The 22041-nt window shown below is 35.7% G+C and overlaps 2 protein-coding genes and 1 long non-coding RNA gene across 5 annotated transcripts; 1 reads left to right on the forward strand and 2 right to left on the reverse strand.

Annotated features, from left to right (window-relative positions):
- Positions 1-2410: 2410 nt before the first annotated feature.
- On the forward strand, positions 2411-10097 carry LOC121246023 (eukaryotic translation initiation factor 2A). 2 transcript variants are annotated; one of them, XM_041143988.1, is made up of 14 exons: positions 2411-2567; positions 3614-3706; positions 3779-4133; positions 4324-4510; positions 5769-6003; positions 6082-6150; positions 6762-6863; positions 7038-7078; positions 7892-8025; positions 8799-8862; positions 8941-9037; positions 9168-9286; positions 9564-9586; positions 9680-10097. In XM_041143988.1, the coding sequence occupies exons 2-14, from the start codon at positions 3667-3669 to the stop codon at positions 9765-9767; spliced, it is 1554 nt and encodes a 517-aa protein (XP_040999922.1). In that variant the 5' UTR covers positions 2411-2567; positions 3614-3666; the 3' UTR covers positions 9768-10097. The 2 variants fall into 2 exon arrangements, with proteins under 2 accessions (XP_040999922.1, XP_040999923.1); XM_041143989.1 differs by having other exon boundaries at positions 2454-2567; positions 3629-3706.
- On the reverse strand, positions 7884-8291 carry LOC121246024. The gene is made up of 2 exons (XR_005937042.1): positions 8148-8291; positions 7884-8072 (listed from the first exon to the last, which is right to left on the reverse strand). It is a non-coding gene; the product is annotated as an uncharacterized LOC121246024 (long non-coding RNA).
- Positions 10098-10309: 212 nt separating the features above from the next.
- Positions 10310-21764, reverse strand: LOC121246025 (something about silencing protein 10). Of its 2 annotated transcripts, none has more exons than XM_041143991.1 (17): positions 21623-21764; positions 21269-21406; positions 20289-20380; positions 19270-19357; positions 18090-18232; positions 17436-17582; positions 16957-17093; positions 16169-16256; positions 15269-15448; positions 13913-14059; positions 13741-13818; positions 13369-13508; positions 13152-13287; positions 11750-12024; positions 11328-11388; positions 10678-10746; positions 10310-10592 (listed from the first exon to the last, which is right to left on the reverse strand). In XM_041143991.1, exons 2-17 carry the CDS (start codon positions 21372-21374, stop codon positions 10461-10463), a joined length of 2019 nt encoding a protein of 672 aa, XP_040999925.1. In that variant the 5' UTR covers positions 21375-21406; positions 21623-21764; the 3' UTR covers positions 10310-10460. The 2 variants fall into 2 exon arrangements, with proteins under 2 accessions (XP_040999925.1, XP_040999924.1); XM_041143990.1 differs by having other exon boundaries at positions 13741-13821.
- Positions 21765-22041: the final 277 nt, after the last annotated feature.

Here is a 22041-nt window from a genome sequence, read left to right on the forward strand (position 1 = left end):
AATATTCTTAATTAACTAAAATCATTGAGATAAAATATTTTTCTACAATTATAATATTTTTGGGGCTTCCAAAATATAAGAGACTTACTTTAATGATGAAAGAAAGTGAGAGCAGGAACATAGAGAGTAGATTTGCTTCATACGAGCTTGCTACATCTTCTGCATAATTGGAGATAACATGACATGCATGCATTGATCTCTACCGTCAAATATGGTTAATTTGTAGAACTGAAACTTCCATACAAAGCTTTTAACACATGATCGTAATTGACCTTTCACGACTTTGCACGTTAAACCACTGCTAGTATATATATATATATATATATATATTATATATATCTGGAAATTTTTTAGGACAGTACTTGGATTTCTCTATAGAACAATGGTAGTAGTAAAAGAATTTTCTTTGAAAAAAAAAGGTAAGCCGGCAGTGTTGCCTTTTCTTAACATCATGATGATGAGCTGCATGCATGCGTATCCTGATTAATTTAAATTAGAAGCTGCCTAATTGTATTGTAAATGAATGAATAAAAATAGCAATGTTGTATCGGCACGGCAAATATATATTTAAGAAGAAACTTATGATGATGAAACCAATTGGCAGACGTTGGCATTAATCCTATTTTTGTTAGAAGATCATGGTGGTATTCTTTTAATGTTTTTCCTTGTCCCTTTCTCGGTGTACTCTGCTCTAGATTTTCTCGATCTGTTGTACTAGAAGAAATTTCAAGCTGCGTAATTATTAAATTAAGATAAGACAATTAATATTAATAATTTATTCAGGCGGATGTACCAAAATTAAGATAGCGATCGAGCATGTATATAAAATAAATAAATGGTGGCCGGGAAGTGTGAAATAAATCCTAGAAGAATCCTGATCATGATCTGCATGCAGTTGCACTACTACTCTCACAAGGCATTGAGCAAACATGAACATTGACCATCGCTCCGGTCGGCAGCCGAAATGGTCTGCTAGCCTTTTGGACTTTGAAGACGTGGGTACATGTAAACTCTCTCTCTCTCTCTCTCTCTCTCTGTGACACATGCAGAGAGAAAGAGAAACACACGTTTTCTGACCATCACCTTTGGCAATATTCTGGATCTTATTACTGGCGTTCTGAAAGATAAACTGATGAAATGATGATGGTGCAGGTTGCATAACATGCTGTCTCCCGTGCATCACCTTTGGCCGAATTGCTGAAGTTGTGGATGAAGGCCAAAGCTGTATGTGAAATTTCTTCTTCTTTTTATTCAACTCGTGATTTCAATACCATGCACTCACAAAAATATATATATATATATATATATATATATATATCATTATCAAGGGATAAAACTTCACAAAAAACGTATCAATTACAGATGTATGGGATCGAAAGGTTTCCCGATTTGCCTCACCCCGCTAGTGTCTTTGGTGATCTATCGTGCCTTTCATGTCAAAGGATCGAGAGTACCCGTTACTTTCCGCCCATGACGCGGACAAGCATTTAAGGGCTGGACACTGTCCGAGGGATCTCCAGGTCGACGAGTCACATCCCTCTACAGTATGTTCCCTCATAGAGGTTGTGTCCATGGGAGTCTACCCATGAGCCGGGCCGAAGAGCCTACTTGTTCTGGGTTGAGACAGAAGAGGGGAAAACTCCCTACACATAGCATAATTACAGGAAAAAAAATAACTTTTAGGGCATAAAAAATTCTCCAAGTTATATATATAGCTACAATTATATCAAAAGTGACTACGAGAGAAAGTAGTGATTGAGATAGCGAACGACACACAAGAGAGAGATAGAACGAAATACGAGTAGAGCACTGGTCTTTCCTCTATTGAACAACTTTGCTTTTTAATCTCTTGGGTGAGGCTTTGAACACACGTCAGGTTGTATTTTAAAAGAGGGTAAATTTGACATTTTACAATATGATGAGGTGGAGGGTGTGCATTTTGTGCTACTAAAGGGGTGTGCTTTATAGAATTTTTGTTATAAATTTTGTAGTTAAACATTATGTCTCTCACTTTAAATCGTGGAAAATTATATGCATTATATTATCATCTCACTTTTATCTCATTATATAAGATATGTCATATTTATCACAATGGAATGATCTTTGATTAGATGATTTTTTATAATTCAATAGTAATAAACGTGTCATATCTTATATAATAAAATAAAAATATGATATGAGTGTAATGTATAGCATTGTTCATAAATCAAAAGTTGGATAAATAATCTTAGATTCATGTTGACAAATAAATAGAGTAGTGAGTTCTTTGTATCCAATATGAAATATCCATTATGCAGTTCTTTGTAGACATTTTATGCTCTTTAAACGACGCAATTAGTTTCCAAAAACGAATAAAAAAAAAAAAAAACTTTTGGGCTTTGCTTTGGTCAATACGATGCCGTAGCTCACACAAGCACGTGGCTAATGAATTTTACTTGCTATAAACTCCGCAGTTTTGCGGTGAACTATAGAGCTGCACAGCACAAGGTCGACTTCCTCTACGACGTCGGTTCCTGGCTCTCCATTTATCGCCGGCGGCACTCTCTCCGGCTCCATCATCCGGATCGGTAAACGTCTCTCTCTCTATGTCGAACTTGATGTGATAAGCTCCATTCTGTTTCTTGAGAACACGTACGAAAAGCAAGGAAACTTAGGAATTTGAGTATTATATATTTTCTCTTGTTGGAAATGATGAATTAAAAGCTCAAAAGCGAGTATTTTGAAACTTTTAGCACGTTGTTTATTTATTTATTAGTTAGAATTAAATGCTGGGAGCTATGCGTAAGAGAGAGATGGCAGTGGCAGGACAATATCTTAAAGAGGCATTGTAGATTTAAGCCCTTGTATTCCACCCGATTAGAGAAACATAGAATACTAACCTTTAGGGTCATTACCCGATCTTAAGTTGATTTCCCACCTCAAATTTTGGTGGTGTTAGTTTTATGCATAATTGTGCTAATCAGATAATCGAGAAGGAATTTAAATGATATGTTGCCCCAGACAAACAACGAAATAACTCTCAGCCCCTATTCATCGATATAGTTTTCCAGTGAGAAAATGAGTCCCTAATGTCACTTGAAAAAGTCCAATTTTGTAGGCCTTGTTTGGATAGTGAGATAAGATGAGATTGTTTTAGATGGAAGTTGAAAGTTAAATAAAATATTGTTAGAATATTTATTATTTTTTAATATTATTATTGTTTTAGGATTTGAAAAAGTTGAATTGTTTATTATATTTTGTGTGGGAATTTGGAAAAGTTGTAATGATGAGATGAGATAAGATGAAACCGTTTCAGTATCCAAACGAGGCCTAAATGAAGTTTCATCTTGGGTCTTTGAAGCTTGGAGACAGCTATTCGGTGCTTTACAATGTTTCACAAGAAAATAATGAAGATTTTAAGCCATAGAATAACAATTAAAAGAAAGAATTGTCACTTCACAGGATAACTCTCAGAAATTTTAAAGGTAAAATAATTTATCTAGCAGTTATTTGTCAGCTAAAGTACTTCATTGCTAATATTTTCAATACTAACTGGCTGAAAAATAAAACATTATCTGGCTGAAGCAGTTTTTTTTTTTTTTAAATCATCTGTGCCTAACACCATCTTTTGCAGTCATTTTATCAACAGGGTTGCTTTCCGCTCACATATACCTCTGTTAGCCTGCAATGGCTTCCATTGACCCCTCACTAGCTTTGGAGATTTTAGGTACCTAATTTTTGTTTTCATTATCATAAGCTCTATATTGGCTGTCTCTTATTTTTCTTTCTCCTCTACCAGTTAGGGGACCAGAAGGGTTTTGTCTCTGGAACGGGCCCCCATTCAGCAATGGTCAACCTGGTATCAAGATTGAAAAGGTTCCTTGCAGTAATGCAAAGTTCAGTGAAGATGGATCCAGACTCATGGTGATGAAATCTGATTCCGTGATTAGCATCTATGACTGCAGAAGCTCCAAAGAAATCAGATCTTTTCAAGTCCCCAATGTAGCTGCAGCCAACTTGTCCCCATGTGGGAATTTTTTTCAAACCTTTCAAAAATCCTCAACTCCACAGGACAAAAATGTGAATTTATGGAAGATTGAAACTGGTGATTCTGTTTATAACCACTTTCAAAAAAACACAACAACAGCCACATGGTACACCTAGTAGAGTTTATTGCAGTAGTTTTTGTCTATTTTCTCTTGAAAAATTATACTGTATGAGTTGATTTTACTATTAGGCCTAATAGAGCAATTAAGGTCAATTTCTTGGTAAAACAGAGCGTGTGCCTGTTTTGAGATCCTTGTTTGAAAAGTAATTTCAATTGTTAATTGTTCTGCCCTTCAGGCCCTCAATTCGATTTAGCTCTGATGAAGCTGTTGCATGTCGACTGGCAACTAATGAGATCCAATTTTTTGATGCTCAAGATTTCTCCAAAGGAGTTGTCTATAGGCTAAGAGTTCCTGGAGTGGCAGCAATTGAGCTTTCTAAGGCACCTGGGTCCCATGTGGCAGTATTTGTTCCAGAATCTAAGGTTTGTGCTCTGTAGGCCCAGACTGATTTTGTGGGCTGTTTTCTTTTTTCTTGACATATGAAGAGATAACTTGGAGTTGCATGGGAATGAGTTCAATTGTGTCCTAAGTGTATAGTATTCTGTATGCTTTTCCATCTATGTGGTTGCAGACCGGATAAACTGGATTCCTACCCACCCTACAAACCGTGAACTGGGGCATGCATCCTATTTTGTGATACTGCCTTATTCCATTTTGCGATAACTGGGGATCTTGAAATGCTGAGTTTGTTCGTCGGGGTTGAATAGGGATGGAATATTTAGTGAGATTTTTATAAATACATGGGAAAGATGAAGAACAAGAGATATACACTTGTCTTAGATATTTTTTATTCTGTATATACATAAAGTGTGTTGATATAAATGTACATATGCATGTATGTATAAAAATCACACCTAAGCAACCTGAATAAGCTGTTGATGCTAACCACAACCTAAAATAACAAAGCGACTAAGCTAGCCTGAATGTACTGTGTACCAGGTGTAGGAGCTATCACATCTCCATACCTGTATGACAAACTGTAGTATGCCATGTTCTTGGCAACTTTGTTGCATATCAGGGTTTTCTATTTTTCTTTCCCATCTATTGGATCTTAACTATGTCATTATAGGAAAGAAAGCTTTGACTTCTATGTCTGCCTTTTGTCACAAGATAAATGAGATGATATTTGATAGCTTGCTGGACCTTGTTTTTGGGGGTTGAGTTTATTATTTTGAAATCCTGAAAGAAAGCCCTCAGCATCTATCAAGTGTTTCAAATACAGAAAATATTCAAAATTAAATTCATTTGAGTCAGTTATTTGAAAAAAAAAAATCATGATATCAATCGTATGGAAATATGGTTAAAGCCAGGAGTGTCATATATAATTAATTATTTGATTGATTTGTCAATATGTGCCATGTATGGAGGTTCAGTACATCCAGTGGATGGCCTGGCATTCATTTATGCTAGAGTCAGATATGATGATTTCATTGTTACATAGCAAGCATCTGGAAATATAACTGATATTCAGCTTTCATATTTGAGGTTTTATTTCATTATCAATTTATTGTATCCCATAAGAACGGGAACTGAACTCTATGAGATCCAATCCTCCATTGTTCCTCAGTAGCTCAATGGTAGAGTGGTTGGCTATCAACTGGCTGATCATAGTTCAAAATGCATGGTTTTGAATTATAGAAAGGTGAGGTATCCTCTAAGTTAAATACTCTATGTATGTAGGGGGTTCCTGCCAGCATCCAGATATTTTCCTGTGGAAAAGATTCACAGAGTCAACCTATTGCTCGTCGGAGTTTTTTCCGATGTTCAACAGTGCAATTAAATTGGAATCGTGGCTCATCTGGACTTCTAGTTGTGGTGCAGTCTGATGTTGATAAGACCAACCAGAGTTACTATGGAGAATCAAAGCTAAACTACTTGACTACAGATGGGACATATGAAGGAGTTGTGTCTCTTCGTATGTTCTAAGTTTTACTATAAATCAAATAATGGTTCTAACTGTCTGCCTGCAACTGATCATTGATTAACCTGGCAGGTAAAGAGGGTCCTGTTCATGATGTTCAGTGGTCTTACTCTGGTTCAGAGTTTGCCGTTGTTTATGGATGTATCCTTTTTCTCTGTTTCATTACTTATTTCAGAGGAGAGGTTTCTACCAGTGAAAGAAACAGCGTTATATTAATTTGGATGAGCATAACCCATAGGCCATATCTTTATTCTTTACCCTTCAATGTTCCAGCTTGTGGTTAAGTTATCATCGATTGGCCCCCACTTTTATGGGTTTCTATTAATAATTTCTAGAAAGGTTCCTAGTGGTACAAAGTCAATTTGTAAATCTTTTGATTGATAAAACACTAGATTTTTAATTTTTTATCATTTTCCATTGCACTTTATTATGCTTTTTTTCTCCTTTTTTTTTTTTTTTTAACTGATAAGACAGATTATATCCAGTTTTGGGCCCCTCTATTGGTGATTCTCTAGTACTTAGCATCTGTTGATGGTGTTAGTGTCAATGTGACAGAACAAGGATTTTGAATTACTGAAAAGATTTTCCTTTTTCTTTATCTTATATGGTTATGGCTGTTAACGTGTTTGATGGGAATGCAATTGAAAAGGAAATGGGTTGTTTTTTTATCCGTTTGTTTTTCTTGTCACCTGTTCTGATCCCTTGTTTTCTCAGTTGGCATTATTATTGCACTTATCCTTGACTAATTTTAGTTATGCCCGCTAAAGCAACTGTGTTTGACAAGAAGTGTAATCCTCTGCTTGAGCTTGGAACAGGCCCTTACAACACTATCCGCTGGAACCCGAAAGGGAAATGTATCCTACATTGAAAAAAAAATTGATCTCCTTTTTCGTTGAGAGCATTAGAAATTTATACATCTATTTTGCGGGTTTGAAATAGTTCTTGACAGTATATATTTTTCTAGAAAAAGAAAAGAAAAGAAAAGAAAATACCTTTCAAATCTGTCGCCTTAATTCTCTTGTTTACAGTTCTATGTTTGGCGGGCTTCGGTAACTTACCTGGTGACATGGTATGTAATTTAGATGTTTTCTACTCTACTGTTACTCCAGTTGTCTTTTGAAAAGGGGTCACTACCTAGTGCTGGTCCCACTTAAGTGGGCTACTTGGAGGCTTGGCTTGGATATGGTCTTACTCTCAACAGTTTTTGTATGGAGTGGCTCCTATCAGGACTCTATACACACACTTGTGCTTGACAGCCAGGGGATTTTACCGTAGTCTTGGTGATTAGAGGGGACAAAAAAGAATTAATTGGTGTATCAATTTATTTATTTATTTATTATTATTATTATTTTTTTTTTTTTGCTTTCCATAACTTGCAACTCTTATCCTTCTAAAATAACATAAATCGGCCATGATTTCTTCCCTGTAATGGAAAAAAACTTCTAAAACAGATTTATTTTTTAATTTTTTCATTGATCGACATAATATGTTAATTTCTTTAGAATATTTTTTGGTCAATAGGTATTTCATGTCCTTGGTTGATAATTGTTGGACAGATATTTCGATATTTTTTCTTGGATATTATTTATAGTGGCATTTGAGACGAAGAATCTATGGCTGATACTTCTACCTTATCTCTCTTGCTTATTTCCCACCTTGTGCTTTTTTCAGCTTTTTCTCTGCTCTTTGGGATTAAATTTTTTCTTATTGATAAATCGAAGGAAAAAGAAAAAGTTGAAATTTAGAGAGTCGCTTCTAGCCTTCTACAAGCACTCTTATATGCATCTAAGGATTCTTTTTCTTTTTCTTTTTGGTCCTGAAAGGACTTATCATATATTGGTTGTAATCTCAGAGTTCATATATGTACTTGTTTACCCTATAGGCATTTTGGGACTACACAGAGAAAAAGCAGCTTGGAACAACTAAGGCCGAATGGTCCGTTACAAGTGAGTGGTCTCCAGATGGCCGGTATTTCATGACTGCAACAACAGCTCCGAGACTACAAGTTGACAATGGGTATATTAATCTTTGTATACTGTGTCAATGTGTTTTTGGGAGAGGGCCTAGTTAATAGATTTTTTTTTTTTATCAGTAAAATCAATCTAATTGAAAAGGCACTTCTAGAGACTCGAACCAACCTAGTTAGTTAATAGATACATGCCATTAAATGGTGCATACCAAGTGCGAAGGCATGCTCTTCCCACATGTTTACCTGGCACTGTAAGTTTGAAGGCTTAAATTGTTATTTTGGCTTATCGAGAGCACCATCTCCAAGTAAATTCCATTCTCCTTATTATCATTCCATAAGAAGTATTAGTTGTTGATTCGCAGGAATAATTTTTTTCCTGGTGTGTAATATCAATCAGGCAGTCCATCTTATATTGATTTGATTGTTCCATTTGGTGGTATTTTCCATGGATCATGAATAATTCCAATGAGAATATCCTTGCTGGTAGATTACAGTTTCGACTTGTGGTACTTTAAATTCACATTTTGCTACTAAAGTTAATGATGCTTAAACTACAAGGTGACTCGCACCTTAGGCATTTGTTCTAAGTCTTGGCATAGCATGTAGGAAAGAAGTCCTTTGTGATTTGAAAGGAAGTGCCTACTAATTCTACTTGAAAAGCATCAAATGGAAGTAATAATATTCTTATATTTTTCCTGGTTTCTGGTTTCTGGTTTATATACAAGCAATACTAATGGTGGCTGGGACTCAGCCTGATGATGTGATTCTGAGAAACTTATTCTAAACGAACCACTTACTGATTTTCCTGTTCTTATTTAAGGATTAAAATTTTCCACCACAATGGGTCCTTGTACTTCAAGAAGATGTTTGACAAGTTGTACCAGGTCAGTGTTGATCATCAATGTTCTCATATGTGCTTATAACTTATACCCCCTGATTATTTAAGGAAACTATCTATACAGGTCGATTGGAAACCGGAGTCACCTGATAAGTATCCTGAAATTGTGGAACTCATCAAGTCTATTGACTCTTTAAAGGTTGAAGGCACCAAACCACAAGGTTCTGTCTTGTCTTTTGAATCTTGAATTTTTTTTTATTTTATTATTATTATTATTTTTTTTTTGTCCGGATTTTTTGTTTGTATACGTTTTTCTTTTTTTTCAATTGCAGAGTCTTAATTGATTTTCAGGACAAGGGTCAAAATCTTCCCAGGCCTCCACAAAAACCACCTCCAACAACCCTCCTGCACAGAAACCTGCAGCATATCGCCCACCACATGCTAAGAATGCTGCTGCCGTTCAGGCAGAGGTATACATGAGCTACATTTGGTTTCTTTATCCTGAATTGTTTTGTTTGTTGGAACCAAAGGCGAGACCGTCATTTAGATGTCTTTTGGCATTCATGGTCAGACCAAATATTTGTGTGCAGACACAACATACAACAAGATTTTCTATATTTGAGATTAGTTGATTTTGTATTTACTGAAGATAAGACACGTTTCCTACTGCTTAGATTGAGCTTCAGTTGGATTTAGTTAATTGCTATGCATGGTTCTCATGATTTGATATTTTTTTTGTAATGACAGCTATTTGGGGAGAGTCCTCAAGAGTAAGTTCAATCCGTATTGATTGGTAATTTGTTCTTTACATTCATGGTTTGGATTTCATTGTGAAATGCTAATGGATTGTTTGATTAATTTAGAGCAATGAGCAAGAATGCTTTGAGAAACAAGAAAAAAAGGGAGAAACAGAAGGAAAAAAAGGCTGCTGAGGCTGGTGGTGGTTCATGATTATATGCAGGAATGCTTTGAGATGGCTACTAAGTGCATCATATACATTTGACGCACTGAAGCATGACTTTGATACTCCCGGTGTGAATGCCGCTGCAGTATATCCTTCTTGATCAGATTTCAGCGGGTATGGTTCTCGAGCGGGATTCGGCTTATAATTCTTGAACAATTTTGAGGTCGACAAAATAAAAGCATTCAACTATGAGCATGTATCCATGTATGTGATGCGTACTTTGTCATGCTGTTTCGGAAGAATTGTGATGTTACTAGACGAGTCATAGATCTATTTATTTTAAGCAATATCGCTTATGGAAGAGTTAATTTCAGCAGTGTCGCTTATTGAAAGAGTTATTTTCGGCAGTATCAAAAGCAGGTCGATTATTTTGAATTACAGCTGCATTTAGGACTGCTAATTGAACCGAGCTCTTCATTAAAATTCTGACCATTTGAGTCGCAGCCATATGATGATATGGCACGATCAGAACAAAGAAGGTTCGCTAAAATTACTTGAAAAAAAAGAATGCCCATGCCAACAAGGGACGTAGAAGTTGTGCAGTGACCGCAGTTGGGGCACTATTTCTATAGTTTATGTCATCCCAAAACTTGAATGCGCAACGCGATCATTAATAAAGGATCCAACAATCAGTATAATAAGATTGGCCTGGGGTAAAACATGAAACAAAGAAACGGTATCTAGTTCTTGAATCTGACGCTCCGACTGGTTCCTATATTAATTCCAGTGGCTTCCCCACCATATGGACCACTAGGTTTCTTAATCTCTTGCACCTGCCCCTTCCGACGATTTACTTTTTTCTTGTGTTGTTCCTGCACATTTTGAGAGAGAGAGATTAGGACGTTAGAGGATGACATGATTTGCTATATTTGAAAATTTGAATTTATGGTGTAATACCTTGTACTTCTTCCTTGGATTTTTTATCTGCTTCTTACGATTACGAGTCAACCCCCGGTTCTTCTCCATCTGTGGCAAATTTGGCAAGAAAAATGATAAGAGACCAGCGACAGTAATTCCATGTAACAACCCAATAAACGCACTAATCGTGTATGCGTTTATACTCCAAACGAATCAGTTAAGGTTATAATTGATGTTTTTAGAATCATTGATAAACCTGAAGAACTTCTCTTTCTCCAAATAAATTGGGATCTCATTCACCAAACTCACTCGTCACCCTCTCATGCAAGTGAATTAACTCAATCTAGGATATTACATCTCCCACACTGAAATTTCTAATGTCCTCGTCAGACCACTGTTGTAGCTTCTCAGCCCCCATGGCTTAAGATCCACAATTTTGACTACAAATTGTCTTTGATACTATTTTTAACGACCCAATGAAAGCATTAACCACATTTGTACTTGTACTCCATAAGGATTGGTCAAGATTACAGTTGGAGTTTCTTAGAATAATTTATAATCCCAAAGACTTCTATTTCCTAGACAATGTGGCATCCCATCACCACCCCATCATACAATCAAACTAACTCAATATGGGGGGGCCCTATAGTCAAGATCAAACAAGATGGTGAAAATAGGGATGTGCTCACCTGATAAGTGATCTGGCGTTTTCCATCTATGGTTTCAGGAAGAGATGGGACTGCTGAGGTCCTGCAGTAGCAAGCATGTTTTGAGAACACAACCAGAACCAGGGGAAAATCGATGTGTAGCAAAGGCCATTTAACAGTTCAATTGAAACCATAAAAATTGCAAGAGACCTACTAACAGTGATAATAATTATAATGAAACACATGCACATAAACAAACAGAAAGAGAGATATCGATCTCTAGCACTCAAGATATACCTATGAAGAATAATGTAGCTATAAGACACGGATGAGTTATCATCCCTGTTCTTAAATGTACTAAGGAACACAAGTCTCTGGCAGATGAGATAAGAACCAAGCAACCTGAATATAATTAGTTGGGAGGTGGTAAAAAGGTACCAGCTACTCACAGTGCAGAAACACACCTTGAATACATCTCAGCTTTAGCAGCAAGTTTTGCAGCTCTTAGTTGTTTGACTTGTTTATAATACTCATCCTCTGAATCTCCTGCATCATTATCCTCCGTTTCAGCATCTCCATCCTCCATGTCAGCATCCTCATCAGCATCAATGTTGCCAACTTCATCTCCAAACCCATCCTGAGATTTGATTCCAGCTCCAGCCAACACTCGAAGCTCATGCTTCCTCCGCCTTTCTCCAATATCATCCCTCATAGGTAAATCATCATCACCAGAAACCACCTTCCAGCAAAGGAAAACCAGAAAAAATGGCATGCAAATGTTATTTAAATAGATACATACTTCGAAACTTCTTGACACAATCAACTAGCTATCAGGGTTTCCCACGTCTTGCCCAGCTCCTTTTCATCTTTTAGCAGTAGTGGGACATCTTATCATAAAGAGGAAGAATCTCATATTCACAGAGCGCAATAAAAGATTCTCCTGAAATTACAACCTAAAATTCCATAGATCCAGAAACCCTAGGTTGCAATTAGAGGTAAAGACATTAAATCCTAGACCAGAACTTTCCAGATATAATCACCCACAAGACAAACCTAAAACACTAACTCCGATAGTCAAATAGTCTTTCATTTGTTCTTTTTTTCAGAGCTAATTTCAATAGTTTGATAGTCAAAGTACAATAAAGTTGGTATCCATTTCTAGCTGTTAACTTGTAACCAGGTGGTTTTTTGTATACTTCCTGTGTACTTGGACTACACTATTTACTTGATTCAATAAAACTTAATTTTACTTGTAAAAAATAGTTGTAGGTTGCAGGAGGAAGGAACCACAGCGGCCTGTTGAAACCATTCAAGGAAGGAGGATCAGTGGTTTAACAGCAAGTCAAAAATTCATTTCACAAACATAAGGCAGGGCAGCATTTTCAAAATTTCAAGTTCAGTCCTACTAAAAAATGGTGAAATAAAGTTTTCAATGTTGAAAACAGTAGTTCTCATTCTAACTGAGAAATTTAAAAATGTTAAGAATAGTAAATAATTGAAGCATAATACCTATAAAAAATAATTGAAGCATAATACTACAAATTAATTAGTTTGTCAGATCAAAACATAAATCCTTGAGGAGCAGGCACATCGGCTTTAGACATGCCAGGCAGTCTCTATTCTGAACCCATACAATGGTGGACAGGATGCATGCAAGTCAACATCACGCTCCAATCTTGGACGATAACCAACATGGTCTGTGAACTTGACATCAACATGTATGACCGAAAATGCTTCATCGCAAAGATCCACAGTAATAATTTTGATTTTAACTTTCTTTCATGCGAGCGGTTAATTAAGTATGAAGTTAAGGTCTCCATAAACTCTATAAAAGGCCAACCGAGAGGAAGTCAACGAGTTTTGTACCTTGGGCTTATTCTGTTTAGCAGCAACAATTTGGGAAAGTTTGCTTGAGCTCAATGAGCTTGCAGGATCATTACCAAATCGTGTGGACCCCACATCTATAGCATCATCATCAAAATCATTATACATCACGAGCTGTCTGTTCCATACCAGCTTCATTCAATTAGTCCTCACAATGTGAGAAAGAAGCAAATCATAAAGCCTAGGAGAAAAACTGTACCCATTAACCGGTTTCAAATATTTCTGGGCTTTATTAGGTTTAGGAACTATGGAGCTAAGAAAACCCTTCTGCTTCAATCTTTCTTCAAGGGCAGCTCTTACTTTTAACATTTCCATGCTCTGACCACCAACTTGTTCACTCTGCATATTTCAACCATCTTTTTTCATGAGCGGAATTGTAGCAACAAATGTCTTAAAAACAAAAGGAAAAAAGTAAAGGACATGGCAACTGTAGGACGGAGTAAAAGAATTATGTAAACCAATCCCAGTTAATTTGGATTAAGGTTTAGTTGAGGTGAGTTCTAATTAAAAACAAAAACAGATTATGAGAATGAAAATAAAGGTGAGAACATCAAAACTGAAATAATTTCACCTGACGCTTGCGCTTTCCTGCTTTGTTCTCCTTATCCTTCAAATAGACCACATTTTCAGACTTGTTTGTGTCATGCAGCTGCAGTAGTAAAAGAAAGCCATAAGTAAACATGAAAGATAATCACTTGAAAAACAAGCACACATTACTGAGATAAAGTCAAAGTAGTAATTACCATTGTTGCTTCTTGGGTTTCAACAGAAGGATGGGGATCCTGATCAGTAGCATTCTCCTCACCCAACTTTACTACCACATCAACCCCTTGATTATTACTGAGGAATTTCTCAAGTTCAGATGGAAGATTCCCATCAAGTTGTTTTATCTGTTTAGTGGAGCAAATATTAACAAGTTGCAAGCTATGAGTGAAACTAATTTCACCTTTGAAACTAGAAGCAAGTGATGGACCACAACAAATTTTTTTTGAACAGAACCACAACAAATTTATAGCTGTTATAGTAATTGTGCACAAAGTGAGAGGAAACAATCTGTAGGAAAAAAATTAGTTATAAAACCAAATTTTAAAAAATATAGAATTTTGGGAAAAAACCGATTTTTTCCTCTTTATTTACTGAGCTGATTTTTTCACTGTTGTTAACCATCATAACAATAAACTTAGGTCCAATCTGAATTTTCTCTGGCATTTTATTACCAAAAGAATATAGTACAAGCAAGGCCAGAAATTGAAGTACTTGGCTTTAACAGTCATCGTGTTGCAAACATGTTGACAACTTTTCTTTTGCAAATCAAATTAGATTTCATAAAATTCAATAGAATAGGCAAACTTTAAGATGACTTACAGGTAACCATTCAATAATAGTACCTATCTGGAAAAACAAATACAAGTCTTAAGCTAGCAGAAATATAGATATATTAACCTTTCAGGTGCCTACCCAGCATTGAAATAAGAGAAGTGCTAGGCCACAAAGAGATTACACAAAAGTAAACTCACAAACTTACTTTTATTGTAAAGTAGATCTAACGAATCACATCAAGCCATATCAATTTGTGAGTTTACTTTTGTATAATCCATTTGTGGTTAAAGTATTTCTCTTGAAATAAATCCTAATATTTCTTTTCCATCGGTACCAATGATCCCACCTCTATCTCATTATTTAAGGAAAATGTGTCATTTGATCTAAAGCTGATCAGCTGTAATAAATATTACCAAAATTTTCAAACAGAAATGAATTAATTTTTTATGTTGCTTTAAATTTGGATTGTTCAAGCAGCACTCTTGGCATGGGACTTATCCAGACAATGAAAATCACAGAAATAAATAGCCATGGTGTACCTATTTAACCAATTTTAAACATTATCAAGGAGGAGAAGTAACCTTCTTTTCGAAGAAGAGCACAAACGCTTGCCACATATACATTTGTATGGTATCAACAACGGTCAAAAGTGAAAAGATAAGGCACAGTACAAGCACAAACCACATTTTCAACATTCATGAAAATTAAATTATTATTTCGGAGCAAAAAACCAAATGCTTATAGAAGATAATTTAGTCTTTGGAAAGAGAACGGAGGACCTTATCCAATAAGCTCTTGATCTCTACAAGGCGAGCTAGCACAGGATGATCACGAATGGGCTGCCCTTCAGACTTGAGAAGAAGATAGAATGTTATAGCTTGGCAATAGGAGAGCAAAAGAAGCTGCTTCACCTCCAAATAGCGGATTCCCCCTTCCATCAGGGTTTCCCCCTTTTTAACCTTCACAGAAGTGGAAGTAAATAAACTAATCACACATCTTACAACACACTTTGGGTCAGGAGTGCAGTTGGGAATGGAGCCACTGCCCGGAGGGGGGAGGATCCGTTCATGAGGACCCCAGCACAAAGCAGGAGAAAAGAAACAAATAGAAATTATATAAATCAATGTATTAGATGATTTAAGACAAACTTACAAGTTAGATCTACAAGCATGTTAATATCCAAACTTAAGAAAAAAAGGCTTGTTTTGTTGTGTCTTTGGAAAACACAAACAATATGTTTTCAAAGGTTTTTTTTTATTCCTAAACTAGAAAAAGAAAAAGATTTCAGGATGCATCACTTTGATATTCTCTAAAACCAGCTACTTCCAAGAATAATTTTCTGAAAATACATTTCTTATTTATCTTTTTTGTTGGGAATACATGGTTTTAAAACGAGAACAAGAGTGGTCCTTGAGAGCATCTTTAAAAGGAGAAAAGAATCCATCACAAATACTAATATCTCGTGTCAAACTACCAAGAGGAACCTATTATTGACTCCTGGCAGATGCCACAGATAAATAAAATAAAATAAATACAATATAAGGCCCTCTAAAAGCATAGATTCTGAATTAGGAGATAAATCAACCCACTTCCTGGAACATGCCACATAAGTTGTCCTCATTGGAGCACTGAAAATTACTCCTCTTATAAGAAAATGGAACAAGACGAACAGATAATACCTTACTCAGAAGTGGATTCACTTTACTTTCAAGCTGTTCAAGTGCATCATTGAGCTCTGATAGCAAACCAACTAATTCTGGCGCAGAACTGTGGGATAAAAATATTATCACACAAAAGCATAGGATATTGAACTGCAGTAGTTGGTAAAAGCAGAGATATTTTCAATGAGAAGCGCAGAGATATTTTCAATGAGAAGCACACATTAAGGCCCCAAAGAAAACCAGAAAAGTAATTTATGAGCATTTGTAAGCAGCATAACTAGTGTAAGAACTAGATAATATAAAAACTTTGATCGTGAATGAATGTACACGAGCTCAAAGCTTTCATTCCCGATACACTCTTTCTTTGGACAAATTCTATAGACTTTTGTGGGCTTAACTTTCATTATTTTCTTATATATTTTTTCCCATTCTAGATGGATCTATCATCGCCCTTGTATACATCTTTATAATAGGGTTGCGCCTTTTGTGCTTTTTCATAAAATTTTTACTTTTAAAAAAATATAAAAGTCTACAAATGCCAAAGATAAGTATGTAATTCTTTTAAAGACAACAAACTTAATGCTTTCTTTGTATTAAGAAAAACAACAAATGATAAGCACCTCTTGTTTTTTATTGGAAAAGCTGAACCATGCTAAAAGGGGTTCTACTAATTTATTGTTTTTATGAATAAACCTATAACCAATTTACATCACATCTTATAGCATAGGTATAAAAGATATAGCTTAGAAATATAAAAATCACCAAACTCATATTTGTAATATCCATAAAAAAGAAAATCAAACTACCTATATAAAACATCCATTTGTTCCTCCCTTGATAGAGCATTTAAATCTTTCTTAACCTCATAAGCCATGCCCATGTCATCTATGGTTTCTTTTCTCACTGGAGGTTCTTTTCTGTTTTTTCCTTTGGTCGATATTTCCTGTGCAAGCAGAGAAATCATGTCACGTCATTCAAAATAATTTTATTTTTAGATGTCCCTTTCTACTTATCAGGAAAAGTTATTAACTATAGCAGCACAAAGGGAACATTCCAAGATTAAAAAAAAAAATGCCTGGGGAAAAACAGAACACAAGACTAAGACCAAAGGTTTAACAAACTTTTCGTTATCATTTTTTTTTTTTTTTTTTGATAGGTAATAAGAGATTTTATTCCAAGTAAATAGGCATAGCCCAAGTATACAGGGAGTATACATGAGAATACACCTAAATACAAACTAAATTTATCAAATTCTTTTTTATCAAGGAGAGAATTGAAATCCCACCTCTAGAGTTAATTCCCTATCACTCTCATCTTCATTAACATCTTCAAGGCCAAAGTCTTCCATTGATAAAGATTTTGCTTTCTGCCTCTGCAATTTCAAAGCCTCTTCCTCCTCTATTGCAAGGTCCTCATCATCACTTGATTGTCTCTTCATCAAAAAGTCGGAAATTAGAACTTGCCATCACTTATGAATTCACTTATGTTCATCTAAATGCAATAAGAAATTCGTTGGCAATAGGTTGCCATTAAGGTAGTAATTTATTTGTTCTAGAAATATATATAAAAGAAAATTACATTTTGCACCTTTGACCTACCACCAAGTTTTCAATTTGCACCATTAATTACCATAACGGGCAATTAGCACCAAATCTAAAAATTTTTGGCAATTTACATCCTCAGTTAAGATATGACCATTAAGATTGTGCCACATGTCCTATTTTTCATCGATCATAACAGTACAATCTTAACTGAGTGCAAATGGCCAGAATTTGGTAATTTAGGGTGCCGACTGACAATTTTGATACTTTATAGTGCAAACTGAAAAAGTGGAGGTAGTTTAGGGTGAATAATGTAGTTTTTCCTATATATTAAACATATATGGATGGGAAGTGAGAAGGGAAGGGGGGAGATAGAACAATCAATTTCAAATCATCACCTCAAAATCACGATTATCAGCAGAATAATATTGATTCATTTTTCCACCCCATATGGCTTCTTGTTCATCCTCATCCTCATCTTCATGCATGTCATCCTCAACACCACCAAACTTCTCCCGTAAAAATTTCTGTTGCCTAGCAACTACAGAGAGTATTCATAATTAATAAAAGTTGCAATCCTACCAGTGTAACAGCCAAATAGGTATACTACATACCCCTAGATGATTTAGCATCCCCTCACCAACCACCCCATCCCCCCCTTCTGAAAAAAATGAAAAAGATTCTCCTTGGAGTAAATGCTCTTATTTCACCCAAGAAAGATATCAACCAATGAAGCTATAAATGTAATCTTTAATGTATCAGATAAACTGATCTCCGTATTTTTTTTCTATCCAAGTATCACATAAGCTGATAATTATATACAAGATTATGAAGATATTGAAATTTCATATCACGTAGCTCATCCCACATAAACCCATCTACAAAAAAGACAACACCCTAGCACACAAGGAATATATAGATGATAACTTGTTTTTAACATTTAGCACATAATCTAATCATATTAGTGAATGGGAATTGTTTTATACAATATTTTTATCCACTAGTATTAAAAATCAATTTTACAACCAGCCAACCAATCAAAATTAAAACATATAATGATTAAATGGAGGAGGGGATGAATCCATGCGTTGCATAAAAAAACTCCCAATAAAAGCCAGTGCAATTGCTTACCAATCCCACCCACCCCATCCCTATGGTTCATAGGGTTTCCTGAATATTTCTATACCCGATTTTAAAGTATATTCTAGCTGAGCCATTAGCTGACACATATTTTCCATAATTCACCAAATTTTAAAAAGATGAATATGATGTGATAACTTATAGTATTTCTAGCATACATAATGACAATCACTTGTTGTGCAAGCATGTTGAGCCATGTCAAACCCAACAAGAAGAATATATTTCCATTGAGTGATATGATGACTTAATACATTTTACTTTTTATTAAACTAAATCATCCCAGTACAAGCTTCTGTCTGTTTATAAATGCACTTTTCAAGTGTTTTTAGCAAAAAATGATCCAGACAAACAGCTTCAGCTATACTTTCAAAATAGAAACCACTTAAAATTATCAAATGCAATAACAAAATGCAAGGAATGGTAACCCATCTTCCTTACTTTTTGCAGCAAAGCCAGTTTCTTGGGTATCGTCACTGATATCGCCGTCGTCGTCGTCGTCGTCGTCGTCCTCATCACCATTGACACCCTACAAGCAATATTAACATTAACTGATGGCCTGAAAGGAAAAAATACAAATGAAAATGCCACAGCATGTTTAATGTTTATGCTCGCTCAAACAAAATCTAAAAATAAGAGCAATGCCTTAACTTGTTTGGAGGTGTTACATGTGGAGGTCTCGTGTGCCCTCTAGAGTTGCTTTCTTTATTTGGAATGCCGCCCTTGGGAAGATCTTGACCACGGACAACTTGAGGAAGAGAGGATGTGTAGTGTTGGATTGGTGTTACATGTGTAAAAAGAATGGAGAATCGGTAGATCATCTTTTACTACATTGTGACGTAGCGAGGGGGTTGTGGGATGAGATTTTTCGAAGGGTTGGTGTGGCTTGGGTAATGCCTATGAGGGTGGTGGATTTGATGGGTTGTTGGAGAAAATTGCAGGACAGTCATCAAGTGGCAAGTTTGGAGAATGATTTCGTTGTGTATCATGTGGTGTATTTGGACGAAAAGGAATGCGCACTGTTTTGAAGACAAGGAACGAACAATGGTGGAGCTGAAAAATTTTTTTCTACATACTTTATTGCTTTGGTTTTCAGCTATTGTATTAAATGGGGATGATATTCATGAATTCTTATCCTTAGTTCATCGCTCCTAGAATGTATTTAGGTGTTCTATTGTATACTTGCTGTGTACTTGGTTCATGCCTATTTAATTCACATCAATAAAGTTTATCTCTTACTTATCAAAAAAAAATGTTTCAGTGTTATGTATAATACAAAAAGAAAACAAAAGCAAAAACAATAAAAGCAACCTAAATTTTACCTCATGCATGATAAAGCACTCAAAAATTTTCCTGCAACTCAAGTGAAACCTATAGCATTCTCAATAGAATAATAGACATAATATCTTCAAACTTTCAAAGCACCTATTACAACTTGATAGAAAAGGGAAAACACAAACCTTGAGATCAAAGACAGGCAGCTCTTCTTCTTCATCTGACTCCCCAACACCAACATTCACATCAAGCGGAACAACATCCCTCTGCTTGTGAACTGCAAACACACAGGATTTCTTTTAGCATCATTATTTTCTCCTTGACTAACAATAGGACAGAAATAAAATAAGAGGACCCATTCCTATCCTCATTTCTTTTTTGATAAGTAAAATTTTTATTAAAGCACGTAATTGGGCATAGCCCAAGTATACAGGAAGTATAAAAGAGAAAAACGCCTAATTACAAACTAAAGCTGAAAAACAGCACAAAATTCATTTAGACTATCCCCATACATTACAATAATCGAAGCCCAAAACAACAAAGTATGATAAAAGAAGTCTTTAATCCCTCCCACTGAGCGTTCTCTATTGTCAAAATAGCGCCCATTCCTCTCATTCCAAATACACCACATAAGACAAAGAAGTACCATCTTCCAAACATTGCCTTGAATCCCATTCCAACAGGCCAAGAGATTCACCACCCTCTTAGGCATCACCCAAGCAATACCAAGCTTAGCAAAAACCTCAACCCACAAAGCCTTCAACACATCATAATGGAGAAGAAGGTGATCCGCCGATTCACCACCCCTTTTGCACATGAAACACCAGTCCATTACAATGATACCTCGCTTTCTCAATTCATCCATGCTCATTTTCTTTCCACTAAAATAGTTATCAGTTCACCAAAGAAGGAGAAAAATGGGACCAAAATCATTAGAATCCCATTAATTTTTTGTCTTCTCGACTAAAAACAGGTACCAACACAAGATAAGTGTATCCTTCATTCGATAACATTTGACTGTGAGCAGCACAGAAACAATGAATCGAAAAGCCTTAAGAAGAGCATAGCATCAAGCACCAGCTCAAATTTACTTTCTTGCCTTCATGTGAAAAAGTGTTATCGAACCACGAAAACTTAATTGCATGAATAATAGCAAAAAGCTTACAGGCGTCGATTTCGTCGTCCATGTCAGACAATAGAACGTCATCGTCGCGGGCAGTTCTCTTAGGGGTTTTGTAGTCTTTCTTCTGTCCCTTCCCTCTCTTACCCATTGCCTTCCACCTTATAAGGATTTCGATAACGCCTGCAGAATAGATTTAACTTACACAGATTATGAAAAAATAAATAAATAAATAAATAACAATAACAAATTTTCGCATTGGACTCTGTTTGCCTCCATTGAAAACACTTTCTGGGAACAAATATCAACTAAAAAAACGAAGAGTTGCGTTTTCTATAAAGTCCCAATCATGAAAAGAGTGCATATTACAATGAAAAACAAGGAAAAAAATTGAGTTACCTTTCGGTGAGGATTTGAAACCTCTCGGGTAGTCTTAAAGCTTGACACACCGAAAAATGTCCCCAAAACCCTGGTCCCTGAGTGGTACGTTAGCAAGTAGGGTTTATGAATGATGACATCGTCGCCATGACCGGGGGTTGCAGGTTGAACTAGGCGAGTATAGGCCCATTACCTTCATGGGCCCTAGCTCTAATATGACCGAATGCCCAGCCCAATTTCCATCATTTGATCTGACTATTTTTTTTCAAACAAAAAAAAAAAAAAGTAAAAGATGGAAGGAAATGTTTATATTTGTAAGGACAGACTGAGAGTATTCAATTAATAAAAAAAAAATTGATGTTTTAGTATTTTTATTTTTAACATTGTTGAGTTGATAGATAAAAAAATATTTAATATAGTTCATATTTTACATCAAAAAA

Source organism: Juglans microcarpa x Juglans regia, chromosome 1S (genome assembly GCF_004785595.1).
Source record: "Juglans microcarpa x Juglans regia isolate MS1-56 chromosome 1S, Jm3101_v1.0, whole genome shotgun sequence".
Classification (NCBI taxonomy): domain Eukaryota; kingdom Viridiplantae; phylum Streptophyta; class Magnoliopsida; order Fagales; family Juglandaceae; genus Juglans; species Juglans microcarpa x Juglans regia.

Bases quoted from the DNA above. Each gene is read 5' to 3' on its own strand.
- LOC121246023 (XM_041143988.1), top strand. From the start codon at position 3,667: ATGGCTTCCATTGACCCCTCACTAGCTTTGGAGATTTTAG. The intron at 4,134-4,323 runs GTACACCTAGTA...TCTGCCCTTCAG, and splicing joins AACACAACAACAGCCACATG to GCCCTCAATTCGATTTAGCT. The intron at 9,038-9,167 runs GTTCTGTCTTGT...ATTGATTTTCAG, and splicing joins TGAAGGCACCAAACCACAAG to GACAAGGGTCAAAATCTTCC.
- LOC121246025 (XM_041143990.1), bottom strand. From the start codon at position 21,374: ATGGGTAAGAGAGGGAAGGGACAGAAGAAAGACTACAAAACCCCTAAG. The intron at 15,449-16,168 runs GTATTATCTGTT...ACTTCTGTGAAG, and splicing joins TGAATCCACTTCTGAGTAAG to GTTAAAAAGGGGGAAACCCT. The intron at 14,060-15,268 runs GTCCTCCGTTCT...TCCACTAAACAG, and splicing joins TCAAGAGCTTATTGGATAAG to ATAAAACAACTTGATGGGAA.